The sequence below is a fragment of the Podarcis bocagei genome (genome assembly GCF_964188305.1).
Source record: "Podarcis bocagei genome assembly, chromosome: 13".
NCBI lineage: Eukaryota > Metazoa > Chordata > Lepidosauria > Squamata > Lacertidae > Podarcis > Podarcis bocagei.
In genome coordinates, this window is record NC_138138.1 from 5802224 (window position 1) to 5818178 (window position 15955).

General features: G+C 44.8%; 1 protein-coding gene across 4 annotated transcripts in view; it reads left to right on the forward strand.

The window, feature by feature from the left end:
• Nucleotides 1-15955, forward strand: part of GRB10 (growth factor receptor bound protein 10) — a 91932-nt gene that overhangs the window by 29315 nt on the left and 46662 nt on the right. For 3 of the 4 annotated variants that reach the window (XM_081166434.1, XM_081166437.1, XM_081166436.1), the window contains exon 3: nt 15424-15520. The exons of the other annotated variant lie outside the window; for it this stretch is intronic. In XM_081166434.1, coding sequence (XP_081022560.1) covers nt 15424-15520 — 97 coding nt within the window. The remainder of the gene's footprint in view (nt 1-15423; nt 15521-15955) is intronic. 4 annotated transcript variants of the gene reach the window in all.

Sequence of the window (15955 nt, forward strand, 5' to 3'; positions counted from 1 at the left end):
TGGATTCTGTTCATCTTCCAAGGTACGACTGTACACTCAGTCAGTGATCTTCAAAAATATGTACCTGTTCTTTACTTCCTGGATGTGCTTGGTAGGAACTTGAGGCTCTGAGTTGGTTCATTGTTGATAGCTGATAGCAGCAGTTCTTGTGAGTCCTGGATGTCTCGTGCACCTGTCTTGGTGAGATGCTTCAGGTCCCCGATTCAGCAAGCATGGGAAACAGAACAATGTGTCTTTTGTAGAGCACCCACATAGCCATGTCTTCCTTGCTGGTTCTTGCATGTCCACTCCTATTTCTTTAATTCTGACCTTGTCCCACATGAGCAGCATGGAGAAAATGGTTTTACTGGTGGGGTTCTACTGTATCCCTCTTATGTGATGTCAGAAACATCATCACATTCGCAATATGCCAGGAACAGTGTGCAAAGCAACAGTCTGTGTGCTCATTTGTGTAACAGTAAGTACAACTTGGGCACAATTGCTAATAATCAGGCAAGATGTTCTCTGTTCAGAAGTGTTGCTGCAGCAGTCCTACAGTATGCTAAAGAAAGGTTGCAAGTGAGGAATGTTCTCTAGAATCTACACAGTAAAAGTAATCATTGTCATCGTCATGTGATTTGAATGCCACCTTTCCATAGTTCAAAGCATGCACAAGGCGGCTTGCAATATGAGATGATTTACATAATTGCAAACATAAGAAAAGTAGTTGTAAACGATAAATAAAGCACATCAAAAAAGTGCATGACCAAATCACACAATGTCCACATAATTCATAAAAAGATTTAAAAACAGCAACAAAAAGAGGCTGTTCAACGGCCTCAGCTTTTGTAGCTGGAGTCAGTCCAGGCCCCGCCCTGCCAGGTCAGGTGAAAAAATACCTTTAGGGCAGGGAGCAGGTGTTTCAGGACTCCCAGGCAAGATGGTTGCTGGTCTCAGCTTTTGCTGGAGGTAGCTGGAGTCTCTTTGCTCACTCACATTGGAGGATAAATGGCTCAGGCATACCTGCTCAGAGGTAGTAATGAGGTGAGAGAAGATGTTCAGACCTTTCTAGCAATCATTTAGTATAATAGACATCACAAAGTGAGCAGTTGCTGCAGTTATTACGGCGAACCACTAAAACAAATGTCACTTTTGTCGGATTATTTTCTCGTTAGGACCAACGTTGCAAGAAATCCTGTCCTGTGTGCACTTACTTGTAAATAAGTCACATTAAACCTGCTGTCCTAACCATTTAAGGCTGCAGAAGCTATACTAATAACAGGCACTGCTTATAGGGACTGGCGGTGGATTCCTGCCACAATAGCTGCACGTTGCACAGAGTGAGTCCCACTGGTTTGCATGCTCCCTGGGAAGTGTTTATGGGACTCCAGCCTGAATTCATTACTCTTGAAAAGTGCCACACAGGCCTTCGAACAAGGGCTCCCAGGTACTTTCAGAATCCTGGGGAAATGTTAATATCCCACTCCGCACTTAATGCAATTCTACACGTTTTTTCTAGAATGTGGAATACTAAGCCGACGAGGACCTGGAGGGCAGGATCTGAAATGTCCATTTGGCCGCTGTGTGGCCTTTCCCTGGTCACCATCCCTTAGGCCAGGCATAGGCAACCTCGGCCCTCCAAATGTTTTGGGACTACTACTCCCATGATCCCAAGCTAACAGAACCAGTGGTCAGGGATGATGGGAATTGTAGTCTCCAAACATCTGGAGGGCCGAGGTTGCCTATGCTTGCCTTAGGCTAACCTCTCTCATGGGCCTGTTGTGAGGAGAACACGGGGAAAATGAGAACCAGGAGTGTTACCTTGAGTTCTTTTGAGGAGAAAAGAGAGAGATAAATGCCATACTGATGGACGTACGATCTTTATTATTGTTTTTCTCCAGCCTGTCTGCCCTGATTTTGAATAGGGAGAGGGTTGGGGGGGGCAGATTTGAAGCCATGGGGTGGAGGGAAACCTAAAAATGAAGCAAAAAAATAACGTACCCAGTCAGACCCTGCGCATGCAAGTTCTGACTTGGAATCATTCCCTGCGCTATCCTACATTTTGTAATAGTATTTTAAATTTCCAAAGTGTGTTTGTCCTCACAACAACCACCCTGTAAAGTAGATCACAGTTGCAATTTTAGCAAAGCAATGAAAAGAGTAGCACTTGTGAGTTCAGGCAGAAGCGTATGTGGGAGACAACCAGAGGAAGTGTGGCTTTGAGATTTTTGAGAAAGTTTAATAATTTTTTTCTTGCAGTTCTTCTCAGGTGGTCTGCATCTTGCTTGCCCTAGGAAATTAGCAACCATTCCTCCTCCTCCTCTCAGTGGGACTTGGGCTCTGGTTCCTAACCAGTGCTTTTCTTCTAGAAAATCATATCCTTGAGTACAGTGGTGCCCCGCAAGACGAATGCCTTGCAAGACGGAAAACTCGCTAGACGAAAGAGTTTTCCGTTTTGGAGGAGCTTCGCAAAATGAATCTCCTATGGGCTTGCTTCGCAAGACGACAATGTCTTGCGAGTTCCTGCTGGTTTTTTCCCCTCCCCCCCTTTTTCTAAGCCGCTAAGCCGCTTATCAGCTGATCCGATCAGCAGATAAGCCTCTAATAGCGCTAGGCCGCTTATCAGCTGATCCGATCAACAGATAAGCCGCTAAAAGCCTCTGATAGCGCTAATCCGCTAATCCATCAATGGGCTTGCTTCGCAAGACGAAAAAACCGCTAGACGAAGAGAATCACAGAACGGATTCTTTTCGTCTTGCGAGGCACCACTGTACTCCCAGAAAAACAACAACACTGTCCCTAACATAGATTTCCCTTCTGAGATTGGTGGATCTTTTTTCTTCCTCTGCACATTTTGTTTGTGGAGCTTGTTTTGTCATACACAACTTGTACAAGTTTTGATTGTCTTGCATTTAGGTGAAGGGTTTAGGGCCAAACCTGGCCTAAAATGAGAAATATGCTCCTGCGGGGTTAGGAGCACCTTTGTGTGGTGCAAGAGATTATTTAACCTTTTCCTGCCTCCATTGTCCGAGACAGATTCTCCTCCCCACTCCCCATGCTTAAAGGAACAAAGCATTGGGGGGGGGGGGCAGGATTTCAGCCCGAGATTGCAGGAGAACCAAAGGGGTTAAAGCCTGCTTTGTTGCAGTCCTGATCTGGCTCAGAAGCACACTGGCTAGCTATTCGTTTTTAAAAAGCCCGAAAACTCAGCTATGCAAGGGAAAAACTATGTGACAAGTATTGCATTTAGCTTGGCCCTCCAGTTAGGAGCTAGAAGTTGTGTTTAGGAGGCTGATGCTGCTTCTAGGTTCCTTGCTAAGTTCTGTGTGCCGTTTATGTACCTCCTCATAAAAGCTGTGCTTGCTGATCCAGGAACTTTCCTTTAATCCATTTGCTGTTCAAACTCATTCCCTTGGAAACTATCTCTAATCTTGTGGGGATTAAACAAAAAACAAAAACCGCCGCCACCCTCTCCTCTTTGCCGTGTTCAGGAGGTCTTTCCAAAACTCTGTCTCTTTGGTTTAGAAAATAATGCAGCAGTGAGAATTGGCAGCACTTCGCTTGTGTTCCTGGAAGTTCAGATTGGAGTTCCAGAATTTCTCAGAAAACAGGGATGACTTACGGTGTGTGCATTCCTATTCTTATGCAATTGGGAGTCGCAACAGTAATCGAGCACAGTCACTTGAACTCTTTATTCAATTAAGGAGGAAATGAACGCTATAACATAGTGATTTAATCAGTGACTCTTATTCCAGTATAGGGATTCATCATGAAGTGACTAAAAGAAGCTTGAGGGGAAGTTCAGAGTTCAGTTCCTCTGCTCCTCCCTCCCTCTCCATCCCACCCCTCCGCTCACGTAAGCACCAGAAGTAAAGGCATTAAATTATCTCTTGTTTCCCGCAAGCTGGAACAAACATATTCAGTCTTTCCAGACCTAGGACCCCCTTTTAACCTAAGCCTGTGTTGGGGACCCAGTGCTGCTGTTGTGACGCACCTTGGATCAGGCCACAGCTGACCAGCTGAAGACCAGGGAGCTAGAAGATACGCCTTGATGTGAATAACACATAATTTTGTGGAAGAGGGAGGCGAAGTTACAAAGTGAAAGAGAGAGACTTCTAATTCAAATACAGTCTCTGTGTAGACATGAACCTAGAATACCAGTTGCCATATTTCAAAAAGTGACAAAGGGGTGGGTGTGGGTGTGTGTTTTTTTTTGGGGGGGGGGGAGGTGCTGACCTTTTTTTTTGCAAAATCTCAAAAAAATGAAGTTTTTGAGCTTTTATTTGCATTAGCCATAGCAATAAAATAAAATGTACCGAAGATAGAGGTAAATAACTTAACTATGCAAAATACATTCTGGAGGTTTACATCAATCATCAGATAATAAATCTTATTCTAAGTGCCCCTGCTAAAATCTTTGCAGTCACCTGATTATCCTCTTCTGCTAGAAGAAGGACACAGTGGCCTTGGTTGAGCAACCCGGCACAGACAATAATAGAGGGGCAATAACCTCACGCCTTAAATCTTTATAAAGAGAGCAAGCTCCTGATTCAATACTGCCATCTCCACATGGACATAACCGTTTTCCCAGCGGAATTTTTTGAAATCGACCCTCAAGTACAACTGAAGGCAGTATATTTAATCTCGCGTAAGTGAAAGCATGTCTGTATTTTGGAATTCTTAAACTTTGCAAATAGGGTGCCAACATATCAAAATGACTAGGCAGAAAATAATCATACCATGGACAAAATTTCCATATTGTGTCCAAATTATTCTGTTGCTCGATATCATATAGGCGCTGTCAAATTAAATTAAGTTCTTGAGCTATTTTTAAGGAAATTTGCCAAAATACAGACTTCCGACATGGGTTGTCATACAACCCGGACACCTTAGAAATTTCCGCCTAGACACTGTATCCAACTGCCATATTCCAGCTACATTTAGGAAATTCCAGATGTGTGACAGCCCTATGCAAGACCTGCCGTTGGGAAGCTTTCCTGATAGGAGATTTCCTCCAGCCCTCAATCGTTTTAGTGGTTCTGTTTTTCACCTTTTTGGCTCTCCAGTATCCTTTTTGAGGTGTGGCAACCAGAATGGGATGGGAACCTCCATCCCATGGTCCTAATTTGGTGTGGTGTATTCTCAGTGTGGCCCGTGAGGCAGTTTCCCTGAAACCCACTTGCCCGCATACCGAATGCCATATGGGGAGGTGCAGCTGCCGCCAGGGCACCCTCAAGAAGCTGGGGTCAGCTGTGCTGCTGAGTTCTCCATGGGGAGAACAAGTGGAGTTCAACTCAGCTGATAGCAGTGTTGATGGATGGTTTCTGGACCTGGCAGAGCTGCTAGGGGGCATGGATGCCCAACCATGTTGGTCCCCCCCCCCAATTTTTTTTATTGGTTTTCCAAAATTTTAAACATACATACATACATACATACATACATACATCTTAACTGTACTTGATCCAATCTTAGTAACATTGTTAAGTGACTTCCTCAAATCCCCCTGGCTGCATTTCAGTGTATATCATTGTAACAGTTTCCCAAAACCCATTTTCTCATAAAATTAACTTAATCACTTAACCTCTTACTTTGACTTTAAACATATTATTCTCTAAAAGCACACAATTAAATATTAAGCCTATCTGGAATTTGCAAGCTTTTCCAATTAAACTATCTTAGCATATTTAACTAAATAGTCTTTGAATTTCATCCATTCCTCCTGGTACTCCTCCTCCTTCTGGTCGCGGACTCCAACCATGGTTTTTTGGGTTTTCTCTGCCAACCTTTTCCCTTGCAAAGATAACTATGGACACAAAAGTCCATTACAGATGACCTATGTAGTCAGTATGTTGGACGGCAGCCACAATCCTATTGGTTTTCTGTCTGTCTTTATTCATTGAGTTTGTATGGCCCATGAATCTTAAGTTACTGTGGGGCGAGTCAGGGAGGCTCCCTGGCCCTAGCTTCCTTGTACCTTGATGTTTGCTGCTGCAGCTGAGCTACATTGTCAACTAGGGTTCTCTTTGTGTCCCTTTAAGGCAGAAATCTTACAGATCAGTGTGCACACCTAAAGTGACAATTTGGCTTTGTGATTTGTACTAAACTACCACACGGTTTTGGGACGCGGGTGGTGCTGTGGGTAAAACCTCAGCGCCTAGGGCTTGCCGATCGCATGGCCGGCGGTTTGAATCCCCGCGGCGGGGTGAGCTCCCGTCTTTCGGTCCCAGCTCCTGCCCACCTAGCAGTTCGAAAGCACCCCCGGGTGCAAGTAGATAAATAGGTACCGCTTTATAGCGGGAAGGTAAACGGCGTTTCCGTGTGCTGCGCTGGTGCCGGCTCGCCAGAGCAGCTTCGTCACGTTGGCCACGTGACCCGGAAGTGTCTCCGGACAGCGCTGGCCCCCGGCCTCTTAAGTGAGATGGGCGCACAACCCTAGAGTCGGACACGACTGGCCTGTACGGGCAAGGGTACCTTTACCTTTACCACATGGTTTGGACACAGAAATGTGTGTGCTTGTATGTTAATATTATTATTAAAAATTGTTATTATTCATAATATATGTAACACATGTTTAATTAAAAAACAACCAATTATATGCGTATATGCTTTTAAAGCAACAGCAGCAAATTTATAAAATCAATTCAAATCCAGTACAGATACCAACCGGGAATCGGAGCTTGCTGAAAGAAGAATGTGTTTATTGGGTGCTGAAAAGAAAATGGAGAAGGCAGCTTTCTGATATATAAAGGGAAGGAGCTATATTGGGGGGGGGGGCATGTTTGACACTTGTAGGTCCCAAGCTGCACAGATATAAACACCTTGCACTTTGCTTGGTAGCTAACTGCCAAGCAGTGCATCCCCCCCCCCCCATGGCATGATATGGTGGTGGTATTCCACCCCAGTGAGCAGTTGAGCCACCACATTTTGCACCTGCAGGGCAGCCCCACATAGAGCACATTGCAGTAACGAGCCTGGAGGTTGCCCGTACATGGGTGACAGTGCTCAGGCTATCGTGTTCCAGAAACGGCCATCACTGTCTTGCCAACTGAAGCTGGTAAAAGGCTCTCGGAGCCAAGGAGGTCGCCTGGGCCTCCAGCAAGAGACATGGATCCAAGGGCACCCCCAGACTGCACAGGGAGTACAGCTCCATCCAAAGCAGGCAGTTGACCAATTATCCTGACTCAAGAACTGCCCGCCCACGATGCCTGTGTCGTGCCAGGATTCAGAGTCCGTTTAGTGGCACTTGTCCATCCTACCGCTGAGTCCAGGCAGCAGTCCAGGGCTTTGCATGGCCTCTCCTGATTCAGATGCGACTGAGAAATAGAGCTGGGTATTGCACCAACGACAGATGGATCAACTTTTATGTGTAAACCGTCATGCTCAATGTTTGTCCCATGGATATCTGCTTCTGTTCCTCGAGTTTTGTGCAGTCCAGTCCAGTAGTACCTTGGGTTACAGACGCTTCAGGTTACAGACGCTTCAGGTTACAGACTCCACTAACCCAGAAATAGTACCTCGGGTTAAGAACTTTGCTTCAGGATGAGAACAGAAATTGCGCGGCGTTGGCAGCAGGAGGCCCCATTAGCTAAAGTGGTGCTTCAGGATAAGAACAGTTTCAGGTTAAGAACAGACCTCCAGAACAAATTAAGTTCTTAACCCGAGGTACCACTGTAACAGCAGTCCCAACAGTCTCCAGCTTTTGTTTCAGATCACTTGGAAGTGTTTTGTCCACTTTGTAAATTGCTGGCCTACTGAAATTCGAACGGGCAGAGAACAAGCTGACCCTGTTCCTGTCACGAGGGCCCCACTTTCCCAAATGGTTTACCCTGGGAATATTTTCATGGAGGGTCATTTGGGTACTGCAAGCTTACTTAACGTACTTGATACATCCCTCATTAGATATTGTTATTGGTGATACAGTGGTGCCTCGCAAGACGAAATTAATTCGTTCCGCGAGTTTTTTCGTCTTGCGGTTTTTTCGTCTTGCGAAGCACGGTGTCGGGAAAGTTTTGGAAAAGCTTCAAAAATCACCAAAAACCTCAAAAAAGGCTACCACACCGCGTTCTATGAGTTGCTCCTCGAAGTCAAGTCGCAACTGTATTAACGCTGTTAAGAAAAAGGAAACAAACTTGCAAGACGTTTTCGTCTTGCGAAGCAAGCCCATAGGGAAAATCATCTTGCGAAGCAGCTCAAAAACCGCAAACCCTTTTGTCTAGCGAGTTTTTCGTCTTGCGAGGCATTCGTCTTGCGGGGCACCACTGTATATATATTAAGTAAATATATAAGTGGTAGTGATATCTCACAATTTTCCTCATTTTTCTTCTTGAGGCACTGAATTTGATAGCTGCGACAGTACAGCATTGCTCCATGTATAGATAACGTCAAATGGCATAACAAATGCTTTAACTAGCCTTTGTCAGGAAAGTTGGGGAGGGTTGAAATCGATTAGCTTTCCCTCGTTTCGTGTGTGCAGGGGCACGTTAGTAACAGCACACAAGGAAACGTCTCTCCCCAAAACCACACTGGTAATTGCGGGAGCCTCGTGAACTCGGAGGAAAGTTAAGGCAGCAGTTTCAGTGTGTTCACGGAGTATTAAAAGAGCCATTGTAGTTGCTTCTGCAGAAGTGCTGGAATGTATTTCTTTCCAGAGCATAGCAGTAATTTCCTTTTGTTTCAAGTGTGTCAATAGCCCAAATTGAGGGGGGAGGGAACAGAAGAACAAAATGAGCTGTTGCAGAGGAGTAGAAAATGAAGTACTCCCTGCGAATTTTGGAGGCAACTGGCAGTGTGAAGGGCTCGCCTGCCAAGAGGAGAATAGTGCCAGTTCATGATAACTGCTGTTCCTTGTTGGTGCGTGCTCTCTCAGTCTTTCCCCTCTATACATGTAGCTTGCATTTAATTTGGTTCTTATTTTAGATGGATAGCTTTGATTAGTTTTGGATTCAGAAGGCAACAGAAAATTACTGTAAAAGTACTTATTCAGTGTGTGCAATGTCTGCTTAGAACTTTTATCCACATTTATTTGCTTTCCTTCAATGAGCTTTTTCTTTGAATATGAAAAATAGCCCTTTCCTGAAGATTAGCTCTTTGTGGCAGTGCAAGTCATAAAGACTGTTGGGAGGGCTGTTCAGATTTGCCTGTACAGTGGTGCCTTGCAAGACGAAATTGACGGATTAGCGCTATTAGTGGCTTTTAGCGGCTTATCTGCTGATCGGATCAGCTGATAAGCGGCTTAGCGGCTTAGAAAAAGGGGGGAAGGGAAAAAAACCAGCAGGAACTCGCAAGACATTGTCGTCTTGCGAAGCAAGCCCATAGGAAATTTGTTTTGCGAAGCACCTCCAAAACGGAAAACTCTTTCGTCTAGCGAATTTTCCGCCTTGCGAGGCATTCGTCTTGCGGGGCACCACTGTACTTTGCTTCTCTCCCTCCCTCTCTCACATTCTCCCCTTCTTTTTGCCTAATTATGGGGCCTGGTAGTCTTTTGCTTCTGCACTGGTCTTTTTCCTAGCCAGCATGGCTTTTGCCAGTCCACAGAAGCTGCAGACTTTGCAGTTTGGAGCAAACAAGGGTTTGCAGGCACTGGTGTAGAAGTAATGCACAGTCTCACGGTCAACTGAAAAATGAAACCATGTGTGCAAAGAATTTGCACCCAGAAGCTGAAGGGAGGATGTAGGTCTACAAGCCTCTTCCTCTCTATAACCATGGTTTAGAGATCAGGCAGTATTGTTGTAGAATCATAAGAGTTGGAGGCTGCATCTATCCCAGCCCCCTTGCAATACAGGAGATACATGGCTACACTATTCTTGATAAGTGACCTTCCAATCGTTGCTTTAAAGTTCCTCAGGAAAGACAGCCCACCTCCCCAAGAACACTGTTCCACTGCCTAGATGTTTGCAGGGTCAATAACCTCTTCCTAATGTCTAGTTTAGGGACACGGGTGGCGCTGTGGTCTAAACCACTAAGCCTTGGGCTTGCCGATCAGAAGGTCAGCAGTTCGAGTCCCCACAACGGGGTGAGCTCCCGTTGCTCGGTCCCTGCTCCTGCCCACCTAGCAGTTCGAAAGCACGTCAGAGTGCAAGTAGATAAACAGCTACCGCTCTGGCAGGAAGGTAAATGACATTTCCGTGCGCTGCTCTGGTTTCGGTGTTCCATTGTGCCAGAAGTGGCTTAGTCATGCTGGCCACATGACCCAGAAGAACTGTCTGCGGACAAACGCTGGCTCCCTGTAAAGCGAGATGAACGCCACAACCCCAGAGTTGTCTGCAACTGGACTTAACTGTCAGAGGTCCTTTACCTTTTAATGTTTAGTTTAAACCCCTTTTCTTGTAAGTTGAACCTGTTGGTTAGGGTCCTGTCCTCTGGAGCAGCATAAACAACCACTCCATCAATGTGACAGCGCTTCAGGTATTTGAGTACAGTACTGCTATCATATTAAGTATATCCCCTAGGCTTTTTCACATGTGTGGTTGTGTCAGGCCAGATGTAAGTCACCCTCTTATTTCTTGATGCAGTGGAGCTACCATTTCCCAGTTCTTCCTCCTGCTCTGAACAAAGCTTCAAAATACCTTTTTGTTATTTTTAACATCTCTTCTAAGCCTAAGCTCATTCTGACCTTCAGCTGGTTTCCTGACACTCTCCCTACAAGCTTTGGCTACTGATTGGTACTGCCTTTCCTTCCTATTCTATCCTTGCAAGATTTTTGGGAAAAGATGCACAGGTTCTGATCTTAACCCTGGGTTCAGGCTGAAGTGAAGCAAGAACAAAATGCTTTAAGAACAGACACAAAGGCTGGGAGAATTGAGAAGCAGACGGAAGGCTTTGATGGCTGGTGGTTTTGGAGACCTAAATGGTGGGTTCGAGGCAGGTAGCAGAAATTGTGTTGTTGATGTTTTTGTAGACTGTCTTTGGGTTTTTTAGTCCACAAGTCATATAGGACAACTGTAGGTGAATTTTACTATAAAACGGTCTAATGGCAGATTCCATCTTTTTAAGAAAACCTTTTGAAAGCTTGTTGATGAATGGAAACAATAGCTTTGTGTAATTTCGAGGGCATATACTGAAGGGTGAGTTTCATGTTCAGCTTTGAGTTTATTCTCAAGCTAATATACATCTCTCATGCAGTTGAAATTTCAATTTTTTTCCTATTACAACATTTTAATTAAAATTAATATCTCCTCTTCTTCAGTACCATCTCTGTCATTCGGCATTAGTTAGAAATGCAGCTGTTTCTCTATTCCCTAAACAAGGCAAATAAGAAGTTACCTTTTTGGAATTCCAGTACCTTATTCCTTCTTTAAATAAATATTTGGTGTGGGTTTTGAGTAGAGTGACTGTAGACTTTTAGCAATGCATTCCATGTTCTTGATAGACCATTTTCCTTTCCCAAACGGAGTAATTGCTTCTGTATAAGTAAAGCAGTACAGTGGTACCTCGGGTTACAGACGCTTCAGGTTACAGACTCCACTAACCCAGAAATAGTGCTTCAGGTTAAGAACTTTGCTTCAGGATGAGAACAGAAATCGTGCTCCGGCTGCGTGGTGGCAGCAGGAGGCCCCATTAGCTAAAGTAGTGCTTCAGGTTAAGAACAGTTTCAGGTTAAGAACGGACCTCCAGAACGAATTAAGTTCTTAACCCGAGGTACCACTGTACTTTAAAACCAGACATACACAATTGTGGAGAAAGCACAGTGACAACTGTTGCTGTTTGCCACCTCATCAAAATGATTCAAAACCACTTTCTGCATCTCATTTACAAATTGCAACAAATCGAGTCACATTGGTCAATTGGAATTGGTACTAGCCAAATAAAAGAAAACTCAAGCTGTATTCCCACCCCCCTCGATGACTAGCCCTAGGAAGCACGTATATTTTTGACCACAGAACATGCCTTCATTTTTAAAAGTCTAAACCAGAGGTGAGGCGCCATTTTTTGGTTTAAGCTGGTGGCTGCATCCTTTCAGGGGAAAGTCATCAGGAGCGTGGGTTCTTCAGGACCATGCTTTGCAAAGGTGCTCTGCAGAGCATAGCTGTCAACAGATTTGAAAATAAGGGGCCAGCAGCCTTGAAAATAAGGGACCAGCAGCCAAAATAAGGGACCTGCAGCCTCACCTGTTCCAGGCACTCCAGTCTTCCTGTCCTCCTGCAGTCTGGTCAAACTCATGCTGGTAGCTTCGAGAACACTGTCCAACCAACTTTGTAACCAGAGGTTCAACTGAACAGAATCTGAATCACATGCACCACAAGGCCTATGCAGCCTCAACTTAAGATGGCTCCCCGGCCTGGCCCTGCAAAGTTTGCAGCAGCACGTGTAACAAAATGGCGTCCAGCATTCAAAAAACCCCTCAGCTTGCATTAACTAGCCACACACAAGGGATGCAAGCTCCACCCCCCAGTCGTTCTTAGACTTCTTATTGGGTGAGCAACACAGCCAAGCAACACAGTTGGAGCCTCCCTCCTCCCTGGCCGGCAGGGAGGGAGGGAGAGGAGCTGCTTCCTTTGAAATTTAAGGGACATCATTTAAGGGACATCCATCAATAAGGGACAGCAGTGGGGCATGGCGCTGGAATAAGGGACTGTCCCTTCAAATAAGGGACACTTGACACCTATGCTGCAGAGTAGTGCAACAAACCCTCACCTTAAAGCTGAAATATCTGGAAGCCGCTACTGGTCACTTGGTCTAAAACAGGGGTCAGCAAACTTTTTCAGCAGGGGGCCAGTCCACTGTCCCTCAGACCTTGTGATTGGCCGGACTATCTATCTATCTATCTATCTATCTATCTATCTATCTATCTATCTATCTATCTATCTATCTATCTATTGGGGGGGATGAACGAATTCCTATGCCCCTCGAATTCCTATGCATTTTAAATAAAAGGACACATTCTACTCATGTAAAAACACGCTGGTTCCCGGACTGTCCGCAGGCTGGATTGAGAAGGCGATTGGGCTGGATCTGGCCCCCGGGCCATAGTTTGCCTACCCATGGTCTAAAACCTCCTGTTTCCCTTCTGTCAGATATTTTCTTGAAGGTGTATGGTATAATTGGATCAAATGGGCAATGTGAATTTATTTTATAGTGGGTAATGTTTTAAAGGGACGCGGGTGGTGCTGTGGGTAAAACCACAGTGCCTAGGACTTGCCGATCGCATGGTCGACGGTTCGAATCCCCGCGGCGGGGTGAGCTCCCGTCTTTCGGTCCCAGCTGCTGCCCACCTAGCAGTTTGAAAGCACCCCTAAAAGTGCAAGTAGATAAATAGGTACCGCTTTATAGCGGGAAGGTAAACGGCGTTTCCGTGTGCTGCGCTGGTGCCGGCTCGCCAGAGCAGCTTCGTCACGCTGGCCACGGGACCCGGAAGTGTCTCCGGACAGCGCTGGCCCCCGGCCTCTTAAGTGAGATGAGCGCACAACCCTAGAGTCGGACACGACTGGCCCGTACGGGCAGGGGTACCTTTACTTTTACCTTTACTAATGTTTTAAAAGTAGGGTCTGAAATAGCGTTTAACTCACTGCAGCAGTGAAGTCAAATGCCGGCATCCCTTGAGTTTTGACTAAAAATCTTTATTGCTAGAAGGAAGACAGTATTCATTTCCCCAAGTATAAATATATGGCGAGATATTGCAAGCCTGGTCTCTCTGCGCACAGAATATTCGCAGCCTCGGCAGGGATTGGGCACGACACAGAACACTTTCTAATCTTCTGACCTTGCTCCTATGTCCACCTAGATTGCTGTTGCAGTTGGCAACCTGCTGTTATTTGTCTTTAAACACCTTGTATAAATAGACGGTGAAATGATACGTAGGTGAATGTGTGAGCACAGTACAAAACCTCCTCAGGCAAAATAAACTGCATTTTCTGAGGACAAAATTAAGGCGCATTTCAGTGTACAACTGAAATCTGGATTTAGGGGGTGAGCCTCTGGGATAATGAGTGTCCTGCTTCTCTGTGGAGGTTTAGTGTTGCCTGTGACCAACCCAGACTCAAATGAAACTGAGCACACTTCTAAACTTGCATTGAGCAGCTCACTGTGGTATTTTTTATTTTTTTTTAGTGTGCCAGGTTTAATTTTAACCTAGGTTGTGAAAGGTCACATGCAATGCCCAATGGTTGTGGGTAGTGATGCTAAATGATGGAGAATAATCTTTTGGAGAATATTCTCGATTAATGAGAATATTAGAAAATTTTCATTTAAAATAGATTATCCACTGGTGATGGCACCAATAATTGTCATGTTAAGGTTTGGTATGAGGAAACTCAGTACAGTGGTACCTCGGTCTAAGAACAGCCCGGTTTAAGAACGATTTGGTTTACAAACTCTGCAAAACAAAAATAGTGTCCCAGTTGAAGAATTTTACCTCGGTTTAAAAATGGAATCTGAATGGTGGAAGGGCACCAGCGGCGGGAGGTCTCATCAAAGAAAGCACACCTCGGTTTAAGAACGATTTTGGTTTAAGAACGGACTTCTGGAACGGATTAAGTTCATAAACCAAGGCACCACTGTAGTTGAAATACATATGAATTCAAATGTTCATCAAATTAAATGAATAGCATTTTTTAAAATGTTTTTTGTAGCTCACATTTCAGAACTGCCAATGGTGAATGACACAATGCCCAGTAATGTTACTGGATAAAAAAAAAAAATCATTATTCATTACTTACACTGGCAATATCACAGCTTGACTTACTATTTACTAGATTTTTTAAATGTGGGTTGTAAAACTGGTTCTTTCATTGGAATTTACAGTTTGTGGAGAATATTCTCCGGAGAATTTTCTAGCTGAGAATATTCTTGAGAATATTCTTACCTCACATCACTAGTTGTGGATCAGGAAAACTTACAAAGATGAAGGGAATAGCGCAGGAGGACACACATTTGGGTTCCACTTCAGGCAGCAAGATGTTTGGGGAAAGTACTGCACATCATGCCTCAGCCATTTCATTTCTGGAGCTTAGCTGTGTGCTCAGAGTGCCTCAGTCCCCTTTGATTGCCTCATATCTTCCAGGATATGGCCCTGGCATTCCAGACAGATTCAAGGGACTGTTAGTTGTTAGGAAAGATCCCTTTAGCTTATGGTCCACAGTGTAGGCCTGATGACAGCACTTGACCTGCACAGATTTGTAGGGTGTGTGAACTGTAACTGAAATTCTGCCAAGGCTTGCTCTTGCTTTTCTGTTAATTTATGAATAAAACAAGTAGAAAACAAGCTTGTTCCCTCTTCTATGCGATAGCCCTTGAGATATTTGAAGATGGCTTTCATATCTCCTCTCATTCTCCTTTTTTCCAGGCTAAACATTCCCAGCTCCTTCAACCGTTCCTCATCAGGCTTGGTTTCCAGACCCTGCTTGCTGCTTTATTTTCCATAAGAGACCAGTTCTCTTTATATTCTGAGAGGCAGAGGTTGTTCATCTCATTTCTGAACGAGATCTCCCGCTTTTTTCCTTTTGCTAGGACAGTGTAGATCAGACATCAGCACACACTCGACGTGATCTAGTGGAACCCGGATTCCAAGAACAGTCAAGCCGCCTCTCATTAAATCATCAAGGAGGTAAGAGGAACAGAGTTTAGCTGGCTGTGTTTCTCCATACGGGGGAGGGGGGAAAAATCAAATTCAACAATAGCACAATATTTTCATTGGGAGAAACTGCAAATCTGCAAAGTAGCAAGCGCTTCTCCAGGTTGGCTACTAAGTAGGGAGAAGAGAGTGGGAATCTTCATGCAGTTGGTGCCTGATACTAAGCATGAACTCATGTTCAAAGAAGATTCCTTCAGCCCTACTCTGTGCAATGTGGCGAAGGTTGGGAAGTGTGGTGTGTGTTTGGGGTCAGCGGGCGTGCTATGATATGTGGGCTTGCACATACATACATTATCTGCCCCCACCCACCCTTCAAGAATTCACATGTTGGGGAAATGCTTCTGTCTCCTAACCTTGGCTAATGGGAGAAGCATCACAGCCCATTTTGCATGTAGCACCACGATAAAC